Source organism: Bufo bufo, chromosome 1 (genome assembly GCF_905171765.1).
Source record: "Bufo bufo chromosome 1, aBufBuf1.1, whole genome shotgun sequence".
Lineage (NCBI taxonomy): Eukaryota > Metazoa > Chordata > Amphibia > Anura > Bufonidae > Bufo > Bufo bufo.
This window is the reverse complement of record NC_053389.1, coordinates 809,808,809-809,831,514: the sequence shown is the minus strand read 5'-3', so window position 1 is coordinate 809,831,514 and position 22,706 is coordinate 809,808,809. Positions and strand designations below refer to the sequence as shown.

Sequence of the window (22,706 nt, the reverse complement as noted above, 5' to 3'; positions counted from 1 at the left end):
AGTATACAAAATCGGTATATTCTCATGACATCCAATAAAAAACTTTTCCATATGACAGATTTTTTTTTTAAACATGGCAGCCTATGGGCATCGGGTCACTAATAGAGATGAGCGAAGACCTAAAAAATTTGATTCTGCTGCTTGGCCAAAAATATTCACTTTGTGATGAATTACTCCATCACAAAGCACATTTCTTTGTAAGTAGTGGGTTCAATGATTGCGCCACCCCCTCCCCCCGGTCATTGTACCCCTCAGATGCCACATTTATAGCTGATCGCATCATATGACAGTAATATCACAGTATTAAAAAAATTAAATAAAAAATCATACTTACCTCCTCCATTTCATTGTGAAGAGCCGGCCGCTGCCATCTTGATTGAAGATCTGGTGTGAAATTTTGTGCGGCCCATGATGATGTCACCATGGCAGCCGGCGTGGTGACATCATACGTCACCGAGCACGAGATTTGGCGCCAGATCTCCAATCAAGATGGCGGCGACCGGCTCTTCGCACTCAAACGGATGAGGTGAGTATGATTTTTTGTTTTCTACCCCATTTCATGTAAAATCGCTTCTTTACCACGAAGCATGAGGAAATACGCCTTTGCGGCAAATCAAATTTTTTCCTGAAATTCTGATCAACTTTCACTTCATTGAGTTCGATTTGCTCGACACTGGTGACTAATAGATGACATCTGTCGCAGGTATACTTTTTTGTTTTTAACAAGGGAGTTTATGTCGTCTCATTCCACTATTCTTGGAATTTCTCAAGCCAGGAACAAAGTTAAGGAAGTAGACACCTCTACATCAAAAACACCACTTGTCCACCCACACAGGGGTCTTTATTGAGTGCTCTTGAATAAGACCCCTAAGGCTCCTTTCACATCACCATTTCTCCTTTCCGTTCTCCGGCTCCCTTGAGGAGCAGGAGAACGGAAAGGACGGATTCTGCAGATAACTGAGACCTAACTGAGCGTAGCAGAGCCTAAAGACCCCATAGACTATAATGGGGTCCGTTCAGTGTCCACTCAGAATATGATTTTTGTTCGGTTCAGTTAGGTCTCAGTTATCTGCAGAATCTGTCCTTTCCATTCTCCTGCTCTTCAATGGAGCCGGAGAACGGAAAGGAGAGACGGTGATGTGAAAGGAGCCTAAGTGAGTCACTACAAAATGTTGCCAACTTTGAATTTTAAGAAATAGTTTTGTACTATTGATATTGTATACAAAGGATGAAGGAGCAGTAGATAGCGATTACGTAGACAAGGATGGCGGTACTTACACATTTTTCTTTTTACAAATGACACCTAAAAAATATGAGCAGAATCAATTTTTAGGATACATGAAGCTCAGCTCTGACTCTGGCAATGAAAGCAAATATATTCTGAGAACTTGAAGCACAGATAATATTTTACTGTCCCAGAGACCTGTGTTCATTAACTGGCAAATCTACAGTAAATCAAAAAATTTGCTTCTGTGTTGTTTTCCTTCCAGAGCTGAATTACAAGCAGATAAGACAATAGAGGTTGGAATGGGGATCTGCTGTGGACTATTTCATATTTCTCATGTACACAAATACATTATAATAATTTATGTTCATACTCATATTTAACCCTTACCTGAAACACTGTCAGAATATGGAGTCAGAGCAGGGACTCCTAAGCCGAACTATAGTCCCGACACTCTCCCCTCTTCAGAGCAGGGGGTGCCTCATTTAATGCTCGGGTTCTCCTATTGACTTCCATTGTGCTCGTGTGCAGTAGAGCACACGAGCACTTTGGTGCTAGATCAACACTAATAATATATATATATATATATATATAGTAGTAACGGGAGTTCAGGGCAGCACACCTTGCAACAAGTACTGGGTGCCAGCGATGTCAACACTCTACCACTGTGTCGAATCCAGAATAAATAAATACACCGCAGCACTTCCAATGGTGAAAAAAAACGCGGGATCCTTTATTCACCCAAGCGACGTTTCGGTCCACTTGTTGGGACCATATTCAAATAGACCATATTGCTCTTTGTACGATCTAGATTGACTTGAGATAATTGTACCTGCAGCATCAATTTTACCTTTTCAATCTGGGGAGATAAATCTATACGATTAATATATCTACAATTGTGTGATCTCCACAGAACTGATTGTAGTTCTAGTCAGATGGTCTAATTCAATTGATATATATTACATTTACATGGTGGAAGCTTAATTTTATTTGGATTGTAATCTAGAGTTACAAAACTCAGGCATAATGAGATGAAGTCATCATACACCGTTAAATTTTAATTTAGAAAATCTGTTCGATACCAGTTTAATTGATTGTATTTATATCTTATAGGTTATTTTGTCTTCTTGATTGCATATAATTAATTATTATTCTTGAATTGTAAGCAATTTTATATCATCTTATATTTTATATTTTTTTATTACACTGAAATATTATTAATAAATATATGTATATATATTTTACACAACTGTCTTCATTTTGTCTTCAACTTAGCACAGATAAGGAGCTCTCGTTAGTTCTTGTTTTTATTTGTGGAAATAAGTCAGAATCTCCTTTATTACAGATTCTAGCTTGTCTTTCCATAAATACATTTAATTGTTTTTAAGAGCAGTATTAATATTCTGACATAAGTGGAGGCACTGCTGAGATCTGCTGAGAAGTTGAAACAAAGGTAGTTGCGAAAAATATATATATTTTTGTTACTCTAGACATTAATTGGTTATTGTGAAACAAGTGCAAAATTTAAAATGTCTGAGATTAACAGTGTTGCTGGCAAATCGGTTCAGTCTGAGGTAGAAGCTGTGGCTGATATGCATGATATAGAGACTAGAGAATTCATTAAATTTCATGTGATGTCTTTCATTTGAGATAGATTGAATGTAAAAGAGGATATAAATGACTGGGCAGTTGGACTGCAGAGTAAAGTTGCAGAATATGTACATGATGTTTGGTCTGATGAATCAGGGTTTGCTGGATTTCTCTTTTGCATTGCTGATGCTAAAGCAAAGAAGGATAAAGATCCGATCATGGCCAGAATTTCTTTATCTGATTTGTGAATTGGCAGAACAATTAAATAAAGCAAAGCATAAAAAAGTCAAAAGGCTGACAAAATTGAACAGTTACAAAAAGAGATAAATGAGTTGGAAATTGAGTCTGACCGAAATTTCGGCTCAAAAGGAGCAATTGTCTGCTAAAATATCAGAATATTGTGACAGAGATAACCCGAATAGAGAAATGATCAAGGCTCTAAAAAGGGATTTGGATCAAGTTTCTAGTGAAGCGTTAGAATGTAAAAAGTCAAAATCGTATCTGGAAAAAAAATGTGAAAGGCTGTATAATGCTAATATAAGCTTGCAGAGATAGGATAGCCAGGATCCAGCATATCTGCAGTTCAGACAGGAAAACCACGCCAGCAGAGTAAAAGTTAAACCTTCCGTATAGAGGTCAGAGGTAGAAAGTGATTACAATAGCCCCTCTGAAGAAAAAGAACAAATTTTTATTAAAGAACATTCTCTTCCTAAATTAAAACCCATCTCTCCTCCTAAGTCCTCCAAAAGTTTGTCACAGAAAGTCTATCAGCCTATGGTTGACACGACACAAGTTATCAAGTTTTTAAAAGAAACCGTGGGTCTATTTACTAAGAAGGGATCGCCTTCTATAATTAATCCTATAGAAACTTATCAGGAGGCGATGAAGACCCTACATTTAGAACGTGATAAACAGAAAATTTTATTTATTTCCTGGGTATTTGAGCCAAACCACAGGTATTTCTTTAATTCCCTCAGGGATATAAGCATAGATATCTGGTCTGAGGTAGTTTCAGAGATTAAGACAGAATGTGGTCCTTATCGGTCAGCCAGTGACGTATCTATCACGAGGCAAACAAGGCATTTGCCTAGGGCGGAACTTGCCAATGGGGCGGCAAAATGCCTTGTTTGCCCCTGTCCCGTCCGTTGCCGCCGGTATACTCAGAAGATCCGATGGTATATTCTAACCCCCAGGCGTTTCCATGGTGACAGGGACGCTTGCCTGGGTGTTAGAATATACCATCGGATCTGTGTTTTCACAATCTCATTGAGATCGTAAAAACTCAAATCCGATGGTATATTCTAACCCCCAGGCGTTCCCATGGTGACAGGGACGCTTGCCTGGGGTTAGAATATACAGGGCCACGCCGCTCACAGGAGAACATTTATAAACTAATCATTAACTTTAACTTTAATCATTGCTAATCTCTTTACTGGATATCTTACTCTGTCTTGACTCTTAGCTCTGGTAACAGCAGGCAGTGCGGGCGGCGCTCACTCACTGACGTCACGCGCCTGCGCTGCCTAGTGGGAGGAGCAGGTGCGTGACGTCAGTGAGTGAGCGCCGCCCGCACTGCCTGCTGTTACCAGAGCTAAGAGTCAAGACAGAGTAAGATATCCAGTAAAGAGATTAGCAATGATTAAAGTTAAAGTTAATGATTTGTTTATAAATGTTCTCCTGTGAGCGTCGGGGAGGGGGATCTGTTGATGGCACTATTTAGGGGAGGGAGATCTGTTGATGGCACTATTTAGGGGGGAGATCTGTGGATGGCACTGTTTAAGGAGGGGGATCTGTGGATGGCACTATTTAGGGGAGGGAGATATGTGGATAGCACTATTTAGGGAAGGGGGATCTGTGGATGGCACTATTTAGGGGGGAGATCTGTGGATGGCACTGTTTAAGGAGGGGGATCTGTGGATGGCACTGTTTTGGGGAGGGGGATCTGTGGATCGCACTATTTAGGGGAGGGGGGTCTGTGGATAGCACTGTTTAGGGGGGAGATCTGTTGATGGCACTATTTAGGGGAGGGGGATCTGTTGATGGCACTATTTAGGGGAGGGGGATCTGTGGATGGCACTGTTTAGGGGAGGGGGATCTGTGGATGGCACTGTTTAGGGGAGGGGGATCTGTGGATGGCACTGTTTAGGGGAGGAGGATCTGTGGATGGCACTGTTTCGGGGAGGGGGATCTGTGGATGGCACTGTTTAGGGGAGGGGGATCCGTGGGTGGCACTGTTTAGGGGAGGGGGATCTGTGGATGGCACATAGGAAGGGGTGGGGTTTAGAGAGAAAGGGGTTTGGCCTTGACAGGAAGGGGTGGGGTTTAGAGAGAAAGGGGTTTGGCCTTGACAGGAAGGGGTGGGTCAAATTTATATTAGGGGGGTGCCCAAGTTTAGTCTCGCCTAGGGCAGCACAAAACCAAGATACACCACTGCGGTCAGCTACTGCTGCAAGGAGAGCCATGTTTACCCTAAAATGTCGGCCAAATCAGAGTCCCAGAGAATGTTTGTCTGTTCTCAAAAATGCCTATAGCCTGGCTGAGAAAGATCCTAATTTTGAAAGCCAGTTGTTTTATGATATCCAGTTGTTTTATGATACCTTGCCCAATAAAATTAAATTTATTCTGGCCTGGGATTACCATCCCAGGAAAACTCTGGATTGGCTGCTGACAGAGAGTACAACTCTGTATCCTGCTTTGCAAAATAGAGATGAGTCTCAAGATAGGAGATTTAAAAAAACAAATGAGGAAATAGCTGAGACTTATATAAAAAGAGATCAGGGACAGTTTGAGGCTCCTAGGAGGAGTTATGCTGAAGTTGTAAAAAGCTCCAGACCTCCCCATCCAAATAAAGTTAAACTTAGACCAGATGATATTAAGGTGTCAAATGTAGACAAGAGCCCAGATAAAAAGAATCATTTTGTAAATAGGCGGTTCCCTCCTTTCAGGAGATACCAGAGAGGTTATGTCAGGAGATTACCACGTGGCCTTGAAAGGGTTCAAAATGGTTCTGAATCTAAAGGTTCTGGTAAGTCTCAAGCGTCTAAATTCCAAAATCAACCTCCAAAAGGTTATGGGAAAAATAGAGCTAATATACATGATCGGATGGATCAGATCCAGAGCCAGTTTGTAGTGTTAATGCAAAGGATGAAGGATTTATCCAAAGCTCTCACTGCTAATCCCAAAAATCCTTTTTTAGTGACAGTTACTCCTATAAAAAGCTCTCCCCAATTATAAATGGGGGGAAGCAGGTAAGAGTGTCAACTACTGTAAATGCTGATGATTTAACTTTATGTAAAAGTGAGCAAAATAACACAAGTGTCAGTATCCCTGAAAAGAATTTAACCCTTCCAATGTCACATGGCAAGAGGGAGGGGCGACATGTTTGTGATTTTATCTTGCAGCCTACAGAGTCTTCAGCTCTGCAGAGCATGACATGTAATCCTGTTTGTACAGAAAAGTCAGGGGGGTTAAGGGTAAGAATGCCTGCATAGCAAGAAAGCAGTTTCACTTATCTTCCAAAATATTTGTGTTCTTTACATAAAATAGAACAACGATATTTTATTAAAGTGGAATTGTTTGAGAATTTCCCGCAAATATTGGCTTCAATGGATACAGGTAGCCAAGCGACCTTATTATCTCAGAAATATTTTCAACAAATGCAGGATTTATCTTATGAGAAGTATAAGTTGAAAAGTTTTACTGCTAACCTGGTAAATGTCTCAGGCACTGCCCTCAAGGTCTTAGGTAAAGCTTGGCTGGATTTCAAAGTGGGAAATAAAGTAATCTGCCATCCCACACTGATAGTGAATATGCCCACTGATCGCTTAATTATTGGCATTGAGTTCCTTAAGAGATTAAATCCTATTATTGATTTTATCGATAAGGTTATCTGATCCCAAGTGAGAATGCCCATTATCTATGAGCATTCCCAATCCTATTACAGTCGGCGTAATTGCCATGTGATAGAGGAAAGGCCGGACTCTTTTGAGATCCACTTCAGGAATAGCCAGGTTCCAGATGTCTCCTTCTTACAGGCAACACCAACCTCCACTGTAGGTGGACAGGAGGATAACTCCATATGTGTATCTCCTGAAAGAGTTAGAGATGTTTGCTTGGAAGGTGATGTTCTCACAATTCACCTACATCCAGAAACTACTAACTCTACTGGGTTCAGTGGTCATGAACAATTCCTAGTAGGGATTGAAAAGGTGAATGATGAGGTGTTCTTCCCATTACAGGTTAATGACCTAGGGAGGACTAAGAGGGCCAAAATGAAATTACGCCAAGAGAACAGTTACATTAGTAGGGACCTACTAAAACAGTTGGCCAATACTAAGGTAATTAGATATCCAAACCCTCAGGATAACTAGGTCCATGAATTGGATGATGACTCTGATAGCCAAAATGTAATTGCAAAATGCATGTTATCCATTTCCATTGGGGGTAAATCAGCCTCTCATTTATTCCTGGTACTCAATGAGCCACGATATTCCATTTACATAGGCAACGATATATTACACAGTTTTACCATACATGTGGATATGTTGCATTCCACATTGTGGACTAGATTAAAAGGAAATCAGATGATTTTATGGATGAACATGTAGCCCTTAAATCATTCCAGATACTGCCTTATGCACTCAGTGTATTGGTACCACAAGATGTTATTATCCCCCCAGGTACTAATAATTTCTTGTTATCCATTCAGGTATCAAACGGCCAGAAGTTAAAGAATTCTGATGCATTAATATGCCTCTCAAACCGAATGCAACAATTAGGAATTTCAGTAAATCCTACCCCCATGGTAAATATAAAAACCGTCAAAAACCAAATAATTGTTAATAATGGTTTGCCAAATGAGGCCCATTTGTCTAAAGACACTATAATTGGTCTGGCTTTAAATTCGGATTATTATACCTTTGGGTTTCAAAATGTAATTATTGGCCTAATACCTGAATCATATCTCACCGAGGAGCAATTGTTTGAACAAACATTCTATTCTTCTCCTGAAGGATTGTTCACCATCAATTCAATTTATCCTTTTCATCCTGAAGTAGGTACCTGCAAGGTGGAGGAATCCTCCCTTACCTTTGATCATACACTTAATGAGCAGGAAGCTGAGGAATATTGTGAGGTTACCGAAAAGGCTGGTAAGTCAAATCATGACCTCATTGACAGGCTTTAGAAAGCCTATGAAATAGGTCAAAATGAAGTATTTCCAGGATTTATGGAAATGGTCCAGCAGCAAATATCCTTAGCTGATGGATGCGCTAATGACCTGGAGTGCCAACAATTAAAAGAAGTCCTCTTGGAATTCAAGGATATCTTTGCTAAAGATTCCTATGATTGTGGTCTAACAGACATACACATTGCCAGAATTCAAACTGATCCAAACACACCTCCTGTTTATATCAAGCAATATCGTTCTCCACTAGCACGTAATGATTCACTAGTGGAAATTATGAGGAATCTCAAGGAAAGAGGCATTATAAGATTGGTGCACAATTCTTATAATAATCCTATTTTTGGTATCCTTAAACCGAATGGTCAATGGCGTTTATGTGCTGATCTCAGACAACTCAATAAACAAGTATATAGGTCTGTCTCGCCCCCGTGCCATATATTGACCAATGGTTGGTACAAATGCAAGGCGCCAATATCTTTACCACCCTGGATTGTGCTCAGGGATATTGGACCATGAAGGTAAGTCCTGAAGACCAATATAAATTGGCATTTACCTTTGGTAAGGAGCAGTTCGCCTGGACCAGACTGCCGTTTGGTTATATAAACTCTTGTCATGAATTTGCTGTGCTCTTACATAAGGCTATGCCTGATGCCACTGAAAAAGGAAATTTAATGTACGTGGATGATATTTAATTGAAAAGTACCTCGTTTGAAAAGCATGTCGATGAGATTAGGCATGTGCTTAATCAGTTGAGAGAGGCAGGTGGTAAAATCTCATTACAGAAATCCCACTGCAAGGTCAACTTCCTGGGACATGAGGTTACTTCCGAAGGCCTAAATCTCCAAAAGAAGAAGGTGGAGGCTGTGATGAAGTCTAAAAAGCCTACCAATGTCAGTGGACTGAGGTCATTTTTGGGTATGATGAATTATTCACGTAAGTTTATTGATAACTATGCGGAAATCAGTAAACCATTGTTGACATTATTAAAGAAAGGTGTACCATGGACGTGGGAAGAGGATCAGGAACAAGCCATGATTGAGCTTAAAAGAAAACTCAACCAAGCCCCATGTCTCGCATATCCAGAGGGGGGTAAGCCCTTTTATCTGGAAACTGGTTTTACAAACCTCATTATTAGTGCTGTACTGTGTCAAAAACAAGACAAATTGAACAAAGTTATTGCTTATGCAAGTAAGTCCCTGTCACCTGTAGGTAAGGTGACCTGTGAGGTAAAATTCAATGACTGTGAGAATGCCACAGTCTGGGCCCTTCAAAACTTTAGAAGTTATATTCAAGGTGAGAAAATCATCATTGAAACGGCACACCAACAGCTACAATATTTACAAAGTGACAACATCAGGGATGGTAATTTGTCAAACAGCAAAATAACTGCTTAGACGTTATCCTTACAAGGATGGCCATTGGAAGTCCGGTACAAACAAAATAATAAGAGTCTGGTAGCTCAAGGACTTGCTGAACTATATGATTGTGCAGTTCTTTCTCAAAAGGAAGAGTTAGCAGATGATTTATTAGAGGAACACATTTCTTCCCCTTACAAAGCTTATGATAAAGATTACTGTCCTCTACTCCCCTGTGTATACATTGATGGTTGTGCTTATCACACCACCATAAGGGATTAAATAAAAGTAGTAGCGGGCATTGGAATTACTTGGACGGGTGAATTCCTAAATGTCTCAGTAGGTTACAGTATCAGTGATGAAAGTGGGAGAATTAGCCGCTGTATACAAAACTGTTCAAATTGCTTTAAGCATAATATTACAGAATTTTTTATAGTCACGGATTCCAATTATATACGGAACAGTTTTTTCGAGTATATGCCTACTTGGAAAATAAATAATATGTTGGGGTCTAATAACAAACCTGTGAAACATGCTAAATTGCTTTGTGTCATAGATTAATTAGTCCAAAGTAATGGTTTAACCCTTTATTGGAAGAAAACTAAAGGTCATTCTAAAACCCATAACATGGACAAGGAAGGTAATGATCTAGCCGATAAGCTGGCCAAACAAGGTGTCATAAATGGTGATCATGTAAATATTGATCATTTACTAGAAATGAAACCCATTGAAGCTGTAACTAGACGCCAAGCTAGGGAACAGTCTGTAAAGAATGTGGCTCAATGGAGTCAAGAGTCTACAAGTGAGGAACTAATTAAGAACCAAAAGCAAGATCCTATACTTGGAATCTTTTATAAACACCTTGAAGATCCTAGTATGCCCAACAAGGAGACCTCCAATTACTAGTGAAAACCAAATATCAGTTCGGTATTCGAGATGGTTTATTAATGAGAACTAGTGTTGATCGAGCATGCCCGGCCGAACACCAGTTCGGCTCGAGCATCTCGATGCTTGGCACATGGCGGTATTTGGCCGAATACCGCATGTGCACGAGCGCAATGCTTGAGTCTCCTCCCCACACGTTTGTTGGCTGCTATGCAGCCAATAAACGTGCAGTTAAGTTAAGTACTGCTATATAGCACCCGATGACACATATTCGGCTCAGTGTTACTCAGGGAGAGCTGTGCTGAAAAAGGTAAAGATAGTGTAGGGAGTGAAATTATTATTTTTTCAGTTGAAAAACATTTTAGAGACCCAAATATCCTTATAAGGACTATTGTGTGTGGCAGCAGCAATATATATTTTTTGCGCAACCTGCACTAAATTGTTAAAACTTTACAGACCCAAAAGTCCTTTTAAGGACTGAGGTAGGGGGCGGCACCAATCACAGCGGCTAAGCGCACTAAGATCCAGTGCTGTACGTGGCTGGAGAGGACACACACAACGGCGGTGCTCAGCTATGCAGGTGCGATGCAAGTAGAAGGTAATGTAGAACAGAAGAAAGTAGCGGCACTCACCAGTGTGTAGTCAAAAGGATATTCAGCTTTATTTAATCCAGGGTTACATCAGGCAGGGTGCAGACGATTCAAGACACGCATTGATCAGCGGCGGCCGTTTCGCGCTAAATGCGCTTCATCTGGCTGTGCGTCAATGCGTGCTGGCGCACTACTCCTTTTAAATGCTGGCGTGGACCGTTGCCATAGAGACTGACAACCCGGGCCACATCAGCACAAAGGAGGTGGCTAAGACGAAATACATATATAAAAACAGTATAAAAACAATACAAATGCGGTATCCAAGGAATGAACACAGATTGTGCAGCAGAAAACTATACATATTAGGATATTACAGAAAAGGACTCAAATCATTTCTATCGTTAAGTCCTAATTCCCCTAGGGCGTGGGTACGTAATATCCATTTAGCCTCTCTCCGCAACAGGAGGCGGTGTCTGTCTCCCCCTTGGGGGGGGGTGGATACAATTTCCAAGCCAGAGAAAGAGATACAGCTCGTATCACCATTATGGACACTTCTAATATGTTCTATCAATCTGGGGCAACCTTTACCTGTCTTGATAGAATTAAAGTGTTCTCTTACTCGTTCAAAGAGACATCTGATAGTTTTACCGATGTAGAAACGTCCACATGTGCACAATAATAAATAAACTAAATAAGTACTACGGCAGTTAATGAAGGTATTGACTGTATGCCGAATACCAGCAAATTCAATATTTTTTTTCTGCGAGTTATTAGTGCACAGTGAACAGTTTCCACATCTGTAATTGCCTTTGGGTAGACTACTCTTGAGCCAGTTCTTACTACTATCTTTTTGGAGCCTACTCCTGACGAGTTTGTCCTTAATAGTGTGACTCCTTCTAAATGAGACGAGGGGTCTCTGTCCTGTCAGCTCACTCAGAGCTGCGTCCCTCCTCAAAACATCCCAGTTTTTGAATATGACTGATAGGATGCGGTCAGCCATGGGGCTGTATTTAAAGGAGAACGCAAATCTGTTACCCTTAATCGGATCCGCATCATTATCTTTTTTCCGGTTATCACCCCTTAAAAGATAATCCTGTGAGAAATTTTCCTCCACTCTTTCCATATCCTTGTTTAAGGCATCCTCAGGGTAGCCTCTTTTCACTAGACGTTGTTTAAGGTCATTGGCCTGTCTATTATAGCCGCTGTCTTTGCTATTTATACGTCTAAGTCAAAAAAGCCGTACCATACGGACAGTTCATTAGACTTAGACTTAGACTAGAAATGGTATTGAAAAGAGATATTAAAGAGTATGACATCATCAAAGGCGAGCTCGATAAAGCACGTACAGAGTTGGAATCCAGATTGTCTGAAAATCTTCTGAACGCCTTTGAGAAGAAATTAAGTAAAAAGCTGACTGTCATACAAGCAGAGATAAATTCGTAAGAGACAAGCAAGATTATGAAACTGGTACCATTTTTAATTGGAATACCGGGAAAAAGACAACAAAAGAAGAAAATCTATCGACGCCAAAATAATGATTACTGGACAACAGACTCCGATTCCAGCATCTCGGATGATCCTGGCCATACGTCAGTTGATCTTGTAAGGGAGCCATGTGACCCTTTGGGAAAAGGATCAGAAGAGGAGGGAGGAAGACCAGGAAAAACAACAGGGGTCAGGAAATCAGGAAGGGAGAAGAAACAAGTCTCTTGGAGAAAGTAGACAGACTCCCCTGTCCTGATGAGAGCCTGGTGATCAATCTAACAGGCCGCCTGTTACCACCTGGCTGTATGAAAATCCTGAACAAGGGACTTGGTTACAGTTTAACCGAAAGGTTTGATCCTGTAACTTTTGAGGTCGATTTGTTCAAAGCCACCCGTAAATTGTATCTGCATAAGCTTTTCAGAGACACCCCACAGAAGTTACCCACTACCCTGGGAGAGTCACCACTCCAGTTGGACTCTGGGGCCTTTCAAGTGTCTAATAAATTTAATGATGATGAACGAGCCTGCCTGGAATTCCTAACTGGAATGGATACCTCTGAGATGTCCCCAGCTGACGTCTCCGTGGATCCATTCACTGGTGGAGTCAGATCCACCTTTTGCCCACCTATGCCCGCTGGGAGTAGCATTGATATCTTCCAATATCAAGTTATGAGGGATATTAAAGCGGTGATATACTCTACTGCTCAACCCAATATTACTATTGAGGAACAAAAAGCCCTACAGTGGCTACGTTCACAGGAGGATATAATAGTGAAACCAGCGGACAAGGGGGGCAATGTCGTCCTCATGTCTAGGGAATTTTATGTCAGCGAAGCCCATAGACAGTTGGGTGACACCGGGGTCTATGAAAGGTTACGGGGGGATCCCCTGCCTAATGCCCAGCGACTGTTGCAATCCCTCGTCAAGAAATACGTGGAGGTCGGTTTTTTACCCAAAAACATGTTGGACAAACTTGTCCCGTTATCTCCAGCCAAGCCTTCTTGGTATTTTCTTCCAAAGGTTCACAAGTCGCTGAGCCACCCCCCGGGACGTCCCATCGTCGCGGGGATTGGCTCGGTGACTGAGCCTTTATCCAAGTATGTGGACTGGCTTCTTAGACCTGTACTCAGCAGCGCCCCCGCCTACCTCAGGGATACCAATGAGTTTTTATTGGCCCTGAAAGAAATCTGTTGGCAGAAAGATTACCAACTGGTATCCCTCGATGTGGAGAGCCTCTACACCCGCATCCCTCATGATGCCGGTGTAGAGGCGATCCTTGACATCGTGGCGAACCTAGGTAAAAGCCCTATATATTGTGAGTTTGTAGGGGAGGCGCTTAGGTTCATTTTAACCAATAACGTATTTCAGTTTGGTGACGAGTGGTTCAAGCAGAAGCTGGGCACGGCTATGGGCACCCCCGTCTCCTGCACTTTTGCTAATATGTACCTTTCTAGACTAGAGGACAGATATGTCTACTCTGTCAATAATCCTTTCCTCTCTAAATTGGGGGATATCTGTGGAGGGCACTTATATAGCATCTTATGCTATATATGTGTCATCCACAGATATCCCCCATAAGTGCGTCATCCACCGATATACCCCATAAGTGTGCCCTCCACAGATATCCCCCATAAGTGTGCCCTCCACAGATATCCCCCATAAGTGCGCCCTCCACAGATATCCCCATAAGTGCGTCATCCACAGATATCCCCCATAGGTGCGTCATCCACAGATATCCCCCATAAGTGCGCCCTCCACAGATATCCCCCATAAGTGCGTCATCCACAGATATCCCCCATAAGTGCGTCATCCACAGATATCCCCCATAAGTGCGCCCTCCACAGATATCCCCCATAAGTGTGCCCTCCACAGATATCCCCCATAAATGTGCCCTCCCCAGATATCCCCCATAAGTGCGCCCTCCACAGATATCCCCCATAAGTGCGTCCTCCACAGATATCCCCCATAAGTGCGTCATCCACAGATATCCCCCATAAGTGCGTCATCCACAGATATCCCCCATAAGTGCGTCATCCACAGATATCCCCCATAAGTGCGTCATCCACATTACATCCACATCTGCAGACAAGTTTAATAAAAGTAAAAAATGATAAAGATAAAATGAAATAATAATCAAGATCCAAATAAAAGAAAGTACATATAAAAGTATGTAAAAACACACTCTGGGCTCATGCCCACGAATGTAAGGGCGCCGTGCCTGTGCTCTGGACCGCAAATAGCGGTCCGTCCGCAATGCACGGACACAGACCATGGGGCAGCTGCATGAGGATCGCGGACCCATTCACTTGAATGGGGCTCGCGATCCGCATCCGACTGCCCGCACCGCAAAAAAGTAGCGCATGCTGAAGTGAATGGGTCCATGATGCAGGCTGCACACGGCCGTGTGCAGCCCGCATCAGGGACCAATTCACTTCAATGGGTCCAGGATCGGGGATATGAGTGCTACAGTGTGCTTCCGTGGTGCTTCTGGCTGTGCCTCCGCACCGCGAAAAAGTAGTGCATGCGCTACTTTTTTGCGGTGCAGAGGCACAGCCAGAAGCACCACGAAGCACTCTGTAGCACTCATATTCCGGATCCTGGACCCATTGAAGTGAATGGGTCCTTGATGCGGGCTGCACACGGCCAGTGCCCGTGTATTGCGGACCCGCCGTATGCGACCTGCAATATGGCAACGGCAGGCACACAGTCGTGAGCATGAGCCCTAATAGTCCTCACTGGTACTGTTGACGCAATATTTTAGGTTTTAAAAATGTGGCTCTCCAAAGAAATTTCAATCGTGGTTTTGGCAATATTTGGCTCAGTTGAAAAAAAAAGTTGCCCACCACTGACCTAGGCAAACCAGGTGCAGAACAACATGAAAGTGATGAGAGGGGTTGCACATGGCTTACATATACTACATGCCTCCAACATAATTCACGTAAAAAATTTCACCACTAAGTAAGTCATTCCATGCCGCAAAAGGAGGTGTACATTAACCCATACATTTTCGGGAAAAAAGGCAGTGTCACATAAAGAATTTCACCACTAAGTAAGTTGTTCCATACCACAATAGGAGGTGTAAATTTACCCATACATTTTCAGAAAAAAAGCCAGTGTCACATAAAGAATCTCACCACTAAGTAATTCGTTCCATACCGCATAAGAAGGTGTACAATCACCCATCAATTTTCCCAAAGAAAAATTGGTTGAAATAAAACTTTTCACCAAAGAAGAGATAATGGAATTTGGTTCATACAGAAGAAAGTCTACTATCACTGATAAATTTTCCCAAAAAAGCCTGTTTCCTAGTGTTGAGCGAGCATGCTCAGCTGAACTTCTGTTCGGCTCGAGCATCGCTATGCTCGGCACCAGGGCCGCTGATAGAAATCATGGGGCCCCGTACAGCATACATGATGGGGCCCCCTTCAGCTCCACCCCCTGATCCCTCCTTCAGCCACACCCCTGGCCCCGCCCTTGGCCCCTCCCCAGACGCCGCCTTGAAACAACATGCAGATTTGTCTACAAGTGATATTTATTTTTCTCCAGCCAGTTATAAGTTTTATTATCCAAAATAAATACTGTTTTCAGATGAGAACAGACCTCTTTAATATCAATATGTAATAAAAAAACATTAATGAATAAATGAAGTGGTATTTTGAAAAAATTAGGAAGATTAAACAAATGATAAAGGTGGAAAAAAAACAACAAGCCAGGTCTCGTTAAAGATAGTTTACTGTAGACAACTCAACTACAGTGGGGTAGCCAGGCCTGAAATAATAATTAGAGTGAGCCTGCAGACAGTAGATCTTGACCCCCCCCCCCCCAAACAAGTACATTCATACCTGTTATCCTGATTCCTGGCCCCAGGACAGAGTCACTTCCTCCTTCACTGTAGATAGACTGTAGTAGTAGCGCTGGCTGCTGTGCTGTCTGCCTCCCTGGATTCCTGGATTCGCTGCCCGGAGTGTCACAAAATTTTTTATTTTTTTTCCTTTCTTCACTGCCAGTGGTGCTTTTCCTTCTCTCACTCTCTTCCCTGGCGCCGCGGAGGGAGAAGAATCACTCCGCGGCGCCAGGGAAGGACAAGCTGGCCGGGACTTGATTCTCTTCCGCGCCCGAAACAGAGGAAATAGTCCCTACCTGCTGCCGCATACAAACGGAGCAAGCAGGCAGGTACTGAGCGGCGATTTAAAAAAAAAAAAAACGTAGAAAGCAGGGGGGGGGGGGTACGACGGCGTTTGACTAGCGGTCAGGGCTGTGGAGGTTTTTGTTTTTTTTTAAAACATTAATTGGTTATGTCGAGGCTGCCCGGGCCCCCCTGCCAGCCGGGCCCGGTACAACTGGGCCAGCTGTACTGGCCTATCAGCGGCCTGCTCGGCACATTGCAGTGCTCGGCCGAATACTATGGGTGCTAGAGAACAATTTAATACAATGAAAGAGATAGGGTGTCTGGTTCACAAAAGAAGGTTATAAATTGATAGAAACACCATCAAAATGGTTTGGAAACAACATTAAGAGACTGGCTGGATGCGTCTTAGACTCCTATTATTTATGACATACAATAGACAACCACACAAAGGCTATATGCCAAAAGCCAGGTATGTGGAAGCCAACAATCTATCCATGAGACAGATAACAGTCAGCATACCTTACAATGGCAGCCTTGTGCACTATGAGACATTCCAAACCAGCTCTCATCTGACTGAGAGCCAGTAAGCCTCAAAGTTACTTCACATCTGTGAACAGCGCCATCTATTGGTTTCATAGTCTTATGATAAGACTAATAATCTTGTCATAAGACTATGAAACCAATAGATGTCTCTGTTCATGAGTAGTGTAGATCGCAAATTTCCCATGCAAATGGTTTTTCAGCAGAAAAACAAGGCAGATTCTGCTCCTTTGCATATCTTTCCCATATGCCCATGTTTATACAAATTAGTTTTTACATGACAAAACTGTATAGAAATTTATTGAATATTATGTTAGGACAATCAGAAAACTTTTTGTCACCCTAATTATATTGATCTATGTGCGCAGGTCCACCCAAGCCATCCAACAGATGTGAAGAAACTTTGAGGCTTACTGGCTCTCAGTCAGATGAGAGCTGGTTTAGAATGTCTCATAGTGCACAAGGTTGCCATTGTAAGATATGCTGACTGTTATCTGTCTCATGGATATATTGTTGGCTTCCACATACCTGGCTTTTGGCATATAGCCTTTGTGTGGTTGTCTATTGTATGTCATAGATAATCGGAGTCCAAGATGCATCCAGCCATCCTCTTAATGCTGTTTCCAAACCATTTTGATCGATTTTCCATCAATTTCTGACCTTTTTTTGTGAACCAGACATCCTCTTCTCTTCCGAGCAGGGAGTGCCTGGGGTTCTCCCATTGACTTCCATTATGCTCGGGTGCTCGGTAGAGCACTTGAGCATACTGATTTGTTTGGCCAGAGCACACGAGAACACGAGCACTTTGGTGCTCGATCAACACTACTGTTTCCCATAAATAATTTCACCACTACATAATTCAGTCCATACCGCAAAAGGAGTTGAACAATCACCCATCAATTTTCCCGAAGAAAAATTTGTTGAAAAAAAAAATTGCACCAAAGAAAGGATAATGGAATTCAGTTCATACAGAAGAAAGTCTACTATCAACCATCAATTTTCCCCCAAAAAAGCCTGTTTCCCATAAAATATTTCACCACTACGTCATTCCGTCCAGCCCGCAAAAAATGCTTCACCACATATAGCTGCACTGTTGAATGGCAATTAGTCCCCAATTTTTTAACATTTTTACACAAAAGGCTTGTCAACAGATGAGAGCAACGATTAAAGGCGAATATATTTGTATTTCGTCAGTAATACACGTGAAACTGGGCTGTAAAATATCTCACTGCACCGCTGAACGGCAATTAGGCTAAAAAAAAATTCTATTTTTGCACAAAAGGCTTTTCAACACATAAGTGCAACGATGATAGGCGAATATATTTGTATTTCGCCAGTAATACACGCCAAACCGGGCTGAAAAATATCTTACTGCACCGTTGAACGGCAATTAGTTATAACCATAAATACCTAAATAAATTGACTAGAGAGTCAATCACATAAAGTCTAATCATAGTCGTACGACACCTCTCTATGGCACTTCAGATAAGCCCTTATATCTAAAACATATTTTTCTACTTTTACTCACCTCAAAAATTAATTCATACATTCTATAAGTATTTCCATCATATAAGAAATAATATGGGTAATCATTGAGAGCCTTCTTTTTCTTGAAAAAATGCATGAAAAGCAACTGCATTCATGACTACAATTTCCAGTTAAGGCCTCAGCCACATAATACAGAGTTTGAGACAGCTCCAAGCACATATAAAAATACTCCTGTACTGAAATAAATCTTAAATCCTAGATGCACATGTGTAGTGGAAGCTATCCGTACTCTTCTTCCTCAAATATCCATAAAAAGTAGTATCATCCAGGGTCCAAAATACTCCTTTATTGGGCCAGGCCAGGTACACAGTAATCAGTTACTTTTTAAGGTGTCAGGCATATGACAGAGCTATATATATGGGCCATGATTATGGAGGCACAAGATGTCTTCTACAGGTAATCAAATTCCAAGAAATTCTGATTGTAACAAATCAGAATTTTTGGAAAGTTCAGTCAGAATTTCGATTTGATAGAATCGACTTACTCATCTCTACTCTACACCAACCCCCTAGCCATCCTATGTTGACATATGGTGTCTGGGTATTAGTCCCAAGACGCAACACCTTGGTAATATGGTATTTGTGAAAGAATCATACTAAATTGTGTCATATTCATATAGAAACCACCAGAAAGCTTCCTTGCATCAGATCTTAAATCAGATGCGTACACAAATTAGGGTGACATAGAAGTGTAGGAGTCGCCATATAATGGATGAGTAGTAGAAGATGAAATTAAGATTTACATAAGTGAAAAAGGTAAAGCTTAAAAACACTAATGAAAAGTTTAGTAGATAAAACTGTGAAGTGTGAACTAGGAAACAAAAAGTTCACATTTGTGAAATGGATGGATACAGAAGGTTGTCCTATAACAGACAAACTAATCCTCCTACCTGTTATCTTCAGGATAATCAAGATCAGAAATAGAAGAACCAACAGGATTGCAACGGTGATGGAAATGATGATCACAAGCAGGTATTCATCAGGAACAGGCGAAGGTTCTGTAGATGAATGATTCACAAAGTTTATAGATTGTTCAAGAATCATAGTAGTCAATCATGTTTAAAATCGACATGCCACGTGTATAAAAACAGCATATGGCTGTCAAGGCCTTTGACTGGCTGCACCAGGTGCTTGAAGACAGACAGAACATCACCACTCTTGGGTGGTGAGTAACGGAAGGCTAGGACCATACAAGCAGCGATAGGCAGGATGAGAATAACTTATTTAAATTTTATAAAGTTTCCTGCAATTATCTTTCATTTACAAAAACTATCTTGGACAACCTGTAATACCTTTTAGTTACTAAATGAAAAGATGATGACAGATATCAGGCTCACTAGACAACGTAGTATTTAGAGATAAGCAATGTTTTCAAAAATTGGATTTGGACGTTTCGCTGAATTAAAAAAAAAATTGGATTCGATCCATAATTATTTTTGACAAATCTCGTTAAAATATAAATGGTGTTGTGTAACAGGCAACTCAACCATCCAGAACTGCACCGATGTAAGATGTAATAAACAAGAACTAATAAAGGAATGTATATCACAATAACCAATTGTGTTACAATCACCTATTGATTATATCAAATAGTGTATAAATTCATACATAAAGATGCAATAAAAAATTGTAGAATTTATTAAGATATTATATTCTAATATACATACAGTACAGACCAAAATTTTGGACACACCTTCTCATTCAAAGAGTTTTCTTTATTTTCATGACTATGAAAATTGTAGATTCACACTGAAGGCATCAAAACTATGAATTAACACATGTGGAATTATATACATAACAAACAAGTGTGAAACGACTAAAAATATGTCATATTCTAGGTTCTTCAAAGTAGCCACCTTTTGCTTTGATTACTGCTTTGCACACTCTTGGCATTCTCTTGATGAGCTTCAAGAGGTAGTCCCCTGAAATGGTTTTCACTTCACAGGTGTGCCCTGTCAGGTTTAATAAGTGGGATTTCTTGCCTTATAAATGGGGTTGGGACCATCAGTTGCGTTGAGGAGAAGTCAGGTGGATACACAGCTGATAGTCCTACTGAATAGACTGTTCGAATTTGTATTATGGCAAGAAAAAAACAGCTAAGTAAAGAAAAACGAGTGGCTATCATTACTTTAAGAAGTGAAGGTCAGTCAGTCAGCCGAAAAATTGGACAAACTTTGAAAGTAAGTGCTGTTTGACCATGAAGGAGAGTGATGGGGTTCTGCGCCAGATGACCTGGCCTCCACAGTCACCGGACCTGAACCCAATCAAGATGGTTTGGGGTGAGCTGGACCGCAGAGTGAAGGCAAAAGGGCCAACAAGTGCTAAGCATCTCTGGGAACTCCTTCAAGACTGTTGGAAGACCATTTCAGGGGACTACCTCTTGAAGCTCATCAAGAGAATGCCAAGAGTGTGCAAAGCAGTAATCAAAGCAAAAGGTGGCTACTTTGAAGAACCTAGAATATGACATATTTTCAGTTGTTTCACATTTGTTTGTTATGTATATAATTCCACATGTGTTAATTCATAGTTTTGATGCCTTCATAGTCATGAAAATAAAGAAAACACTTTGAATGAGAAGGTGTGTCCAAACTTTTGGTCTGTACTGTATATACAAAAAGTATAAAAAGTATAAAAAAAATCTGAAAAATGTATATAAAAGTATATACAAAATAATGTGAATTAATCTATGGGTAATCCTGTTGTAATTTTTATTTAGTTAGTTACCGGTATGTCCATGTAAGAAATAGATATATCCATAATTGCATTGATCAAAAAAGGAAAAAAAAAAAAAAAGGGAAAATGTTACAGTGATTTGTGAAAAATTGAAAAAGTATAATAAAAGTATAAAAATATGAAAAAGTAAAAAAATAAGTCCAGTGATCGTGAAAAAAATAATAGTAGAGGTTAAAAGGATATAAACATATTCTTAATATATGGGTGTAGTTATAGTGAAAATTGGTAGGGTCATCGCAATGATAGTAGTGGTAGTGGATTGTGCCTCTAAGTTTCCTTTACATTTAGATGTTTGTAACCAATGTATTTATAGTATTAATATTTTGTATCAAATGGAGGAAAAAAGATACTTATTTTGGCTACGATGTAGCTGGATTACCGTACTGCCGGCTTTGATGTAGCTTTCCTCCCGGCTGTCCATGCAGTGGCGTGTAAGCGCTTCTTCCTGGGGTTGGCGTCCCACGTGGCGTCCCACATGTTGGTGCACTCTTTATTCCTGGATTACAGGCTGCGGGGATCGCCGGGTAACTTGAATCGTGGATTGTAGGAATCTTATCCCAAATGGGGATTGTAGGAATCTCACCCCCCGATTGATTACCAGCCAGGCTATATTTCACAGTCGGCGGTAATATTAGATTTCAATGGATGATTTTAGCCTCTTGTATTCGGACTGTACGGTGTATAAGAAGTAGAGGTGGGGCGATGAATCCGTTGAATCCTCGAATCCCTCGAATCTTGTTACTAAATTCGAATCCGACGGATCCAAGAGAGCGGGGACCGGTGCAGTCCCTGTATTCTAATGCACCGACCCCGCTCACTGTAGTATAATCTTATGATCTAACCTGCATTGTTAAGATATAATAATCCATTTGTATTACTTACATTACAAAATTAAGTTCTGTAGCAGAGAGGAGGGAGGAGGCAGGATGGGAGGACAGGTGGGCGGCGCGTCACTCACTACGTCACGTGCCTACGCCGCTTACTGTATGAATTAAGCAGGCGGCGTGCCCATCCTTTCAGAAGACCTACGATTAAGAATTGTTGACTTGCATAAAGCTGGAAAGGGTTATAAAAGTATCTTCAAAAGCCTTGCTGTTCATCAGTCCATGGTAAGACAAATTGTCTATAAATAGAGAAAGTTCAGCACTGCTGCTACTCTCCCTAGGAGTGGCCGTCCTGTAAAGATGACTGCAAGAGCACAGCGCAGACTGCTCAATGAGGTAAAGAAGAATCCTAACGTGTCAGCTAAAAACGTACAAAAGTCTCTGGCATATGCTAACATCCCTGTTAGCGAATCTACGATATGTAAAACACTAAACAAGAATGGATTCCATGGGAGGATACCACAGAGGAAGCCACTGCTGTCCAAAAAAACATTGCTGCACGTTTACAGTTTGCACAAGAGCACCTGGATGTTCCACAGCAGTACTGGCAAAATATTCT

The 22,706-nt window shown here is 41.3% G+C and overlaps 1 protein-coding gene across 2 annotated transcripts in view; it reads right to left on the bottom strand.

Moving 5' to 3' along the window:
• The window catches only part of PILRA (paired immunoglobin like type 2 receptor alpha), a 142,698-nt gene that overhangs the window by 31,266 nt on the left and 88,726 nt on the right, over positions 1–22,706 (bottom strand). For both annotated transcript variants that reach the window (XM_040415191.1, XM_040415192.1), the window contains exons 5-6: positions 19,421–19,528; positions 1,279–1,303 (exon numbers count right to left, since the gene is read on the bottom strand). In XM_040415191.1, coding sequence (XP_040271125.1) covers positions 1,279–1,303; positions 19,421–19,528 — 133 coding nt within the window. The remainder of the gene's footprint in view (positions 1–1,278; positions 1,304–19,420; positions 19,529–22,706) is intronic.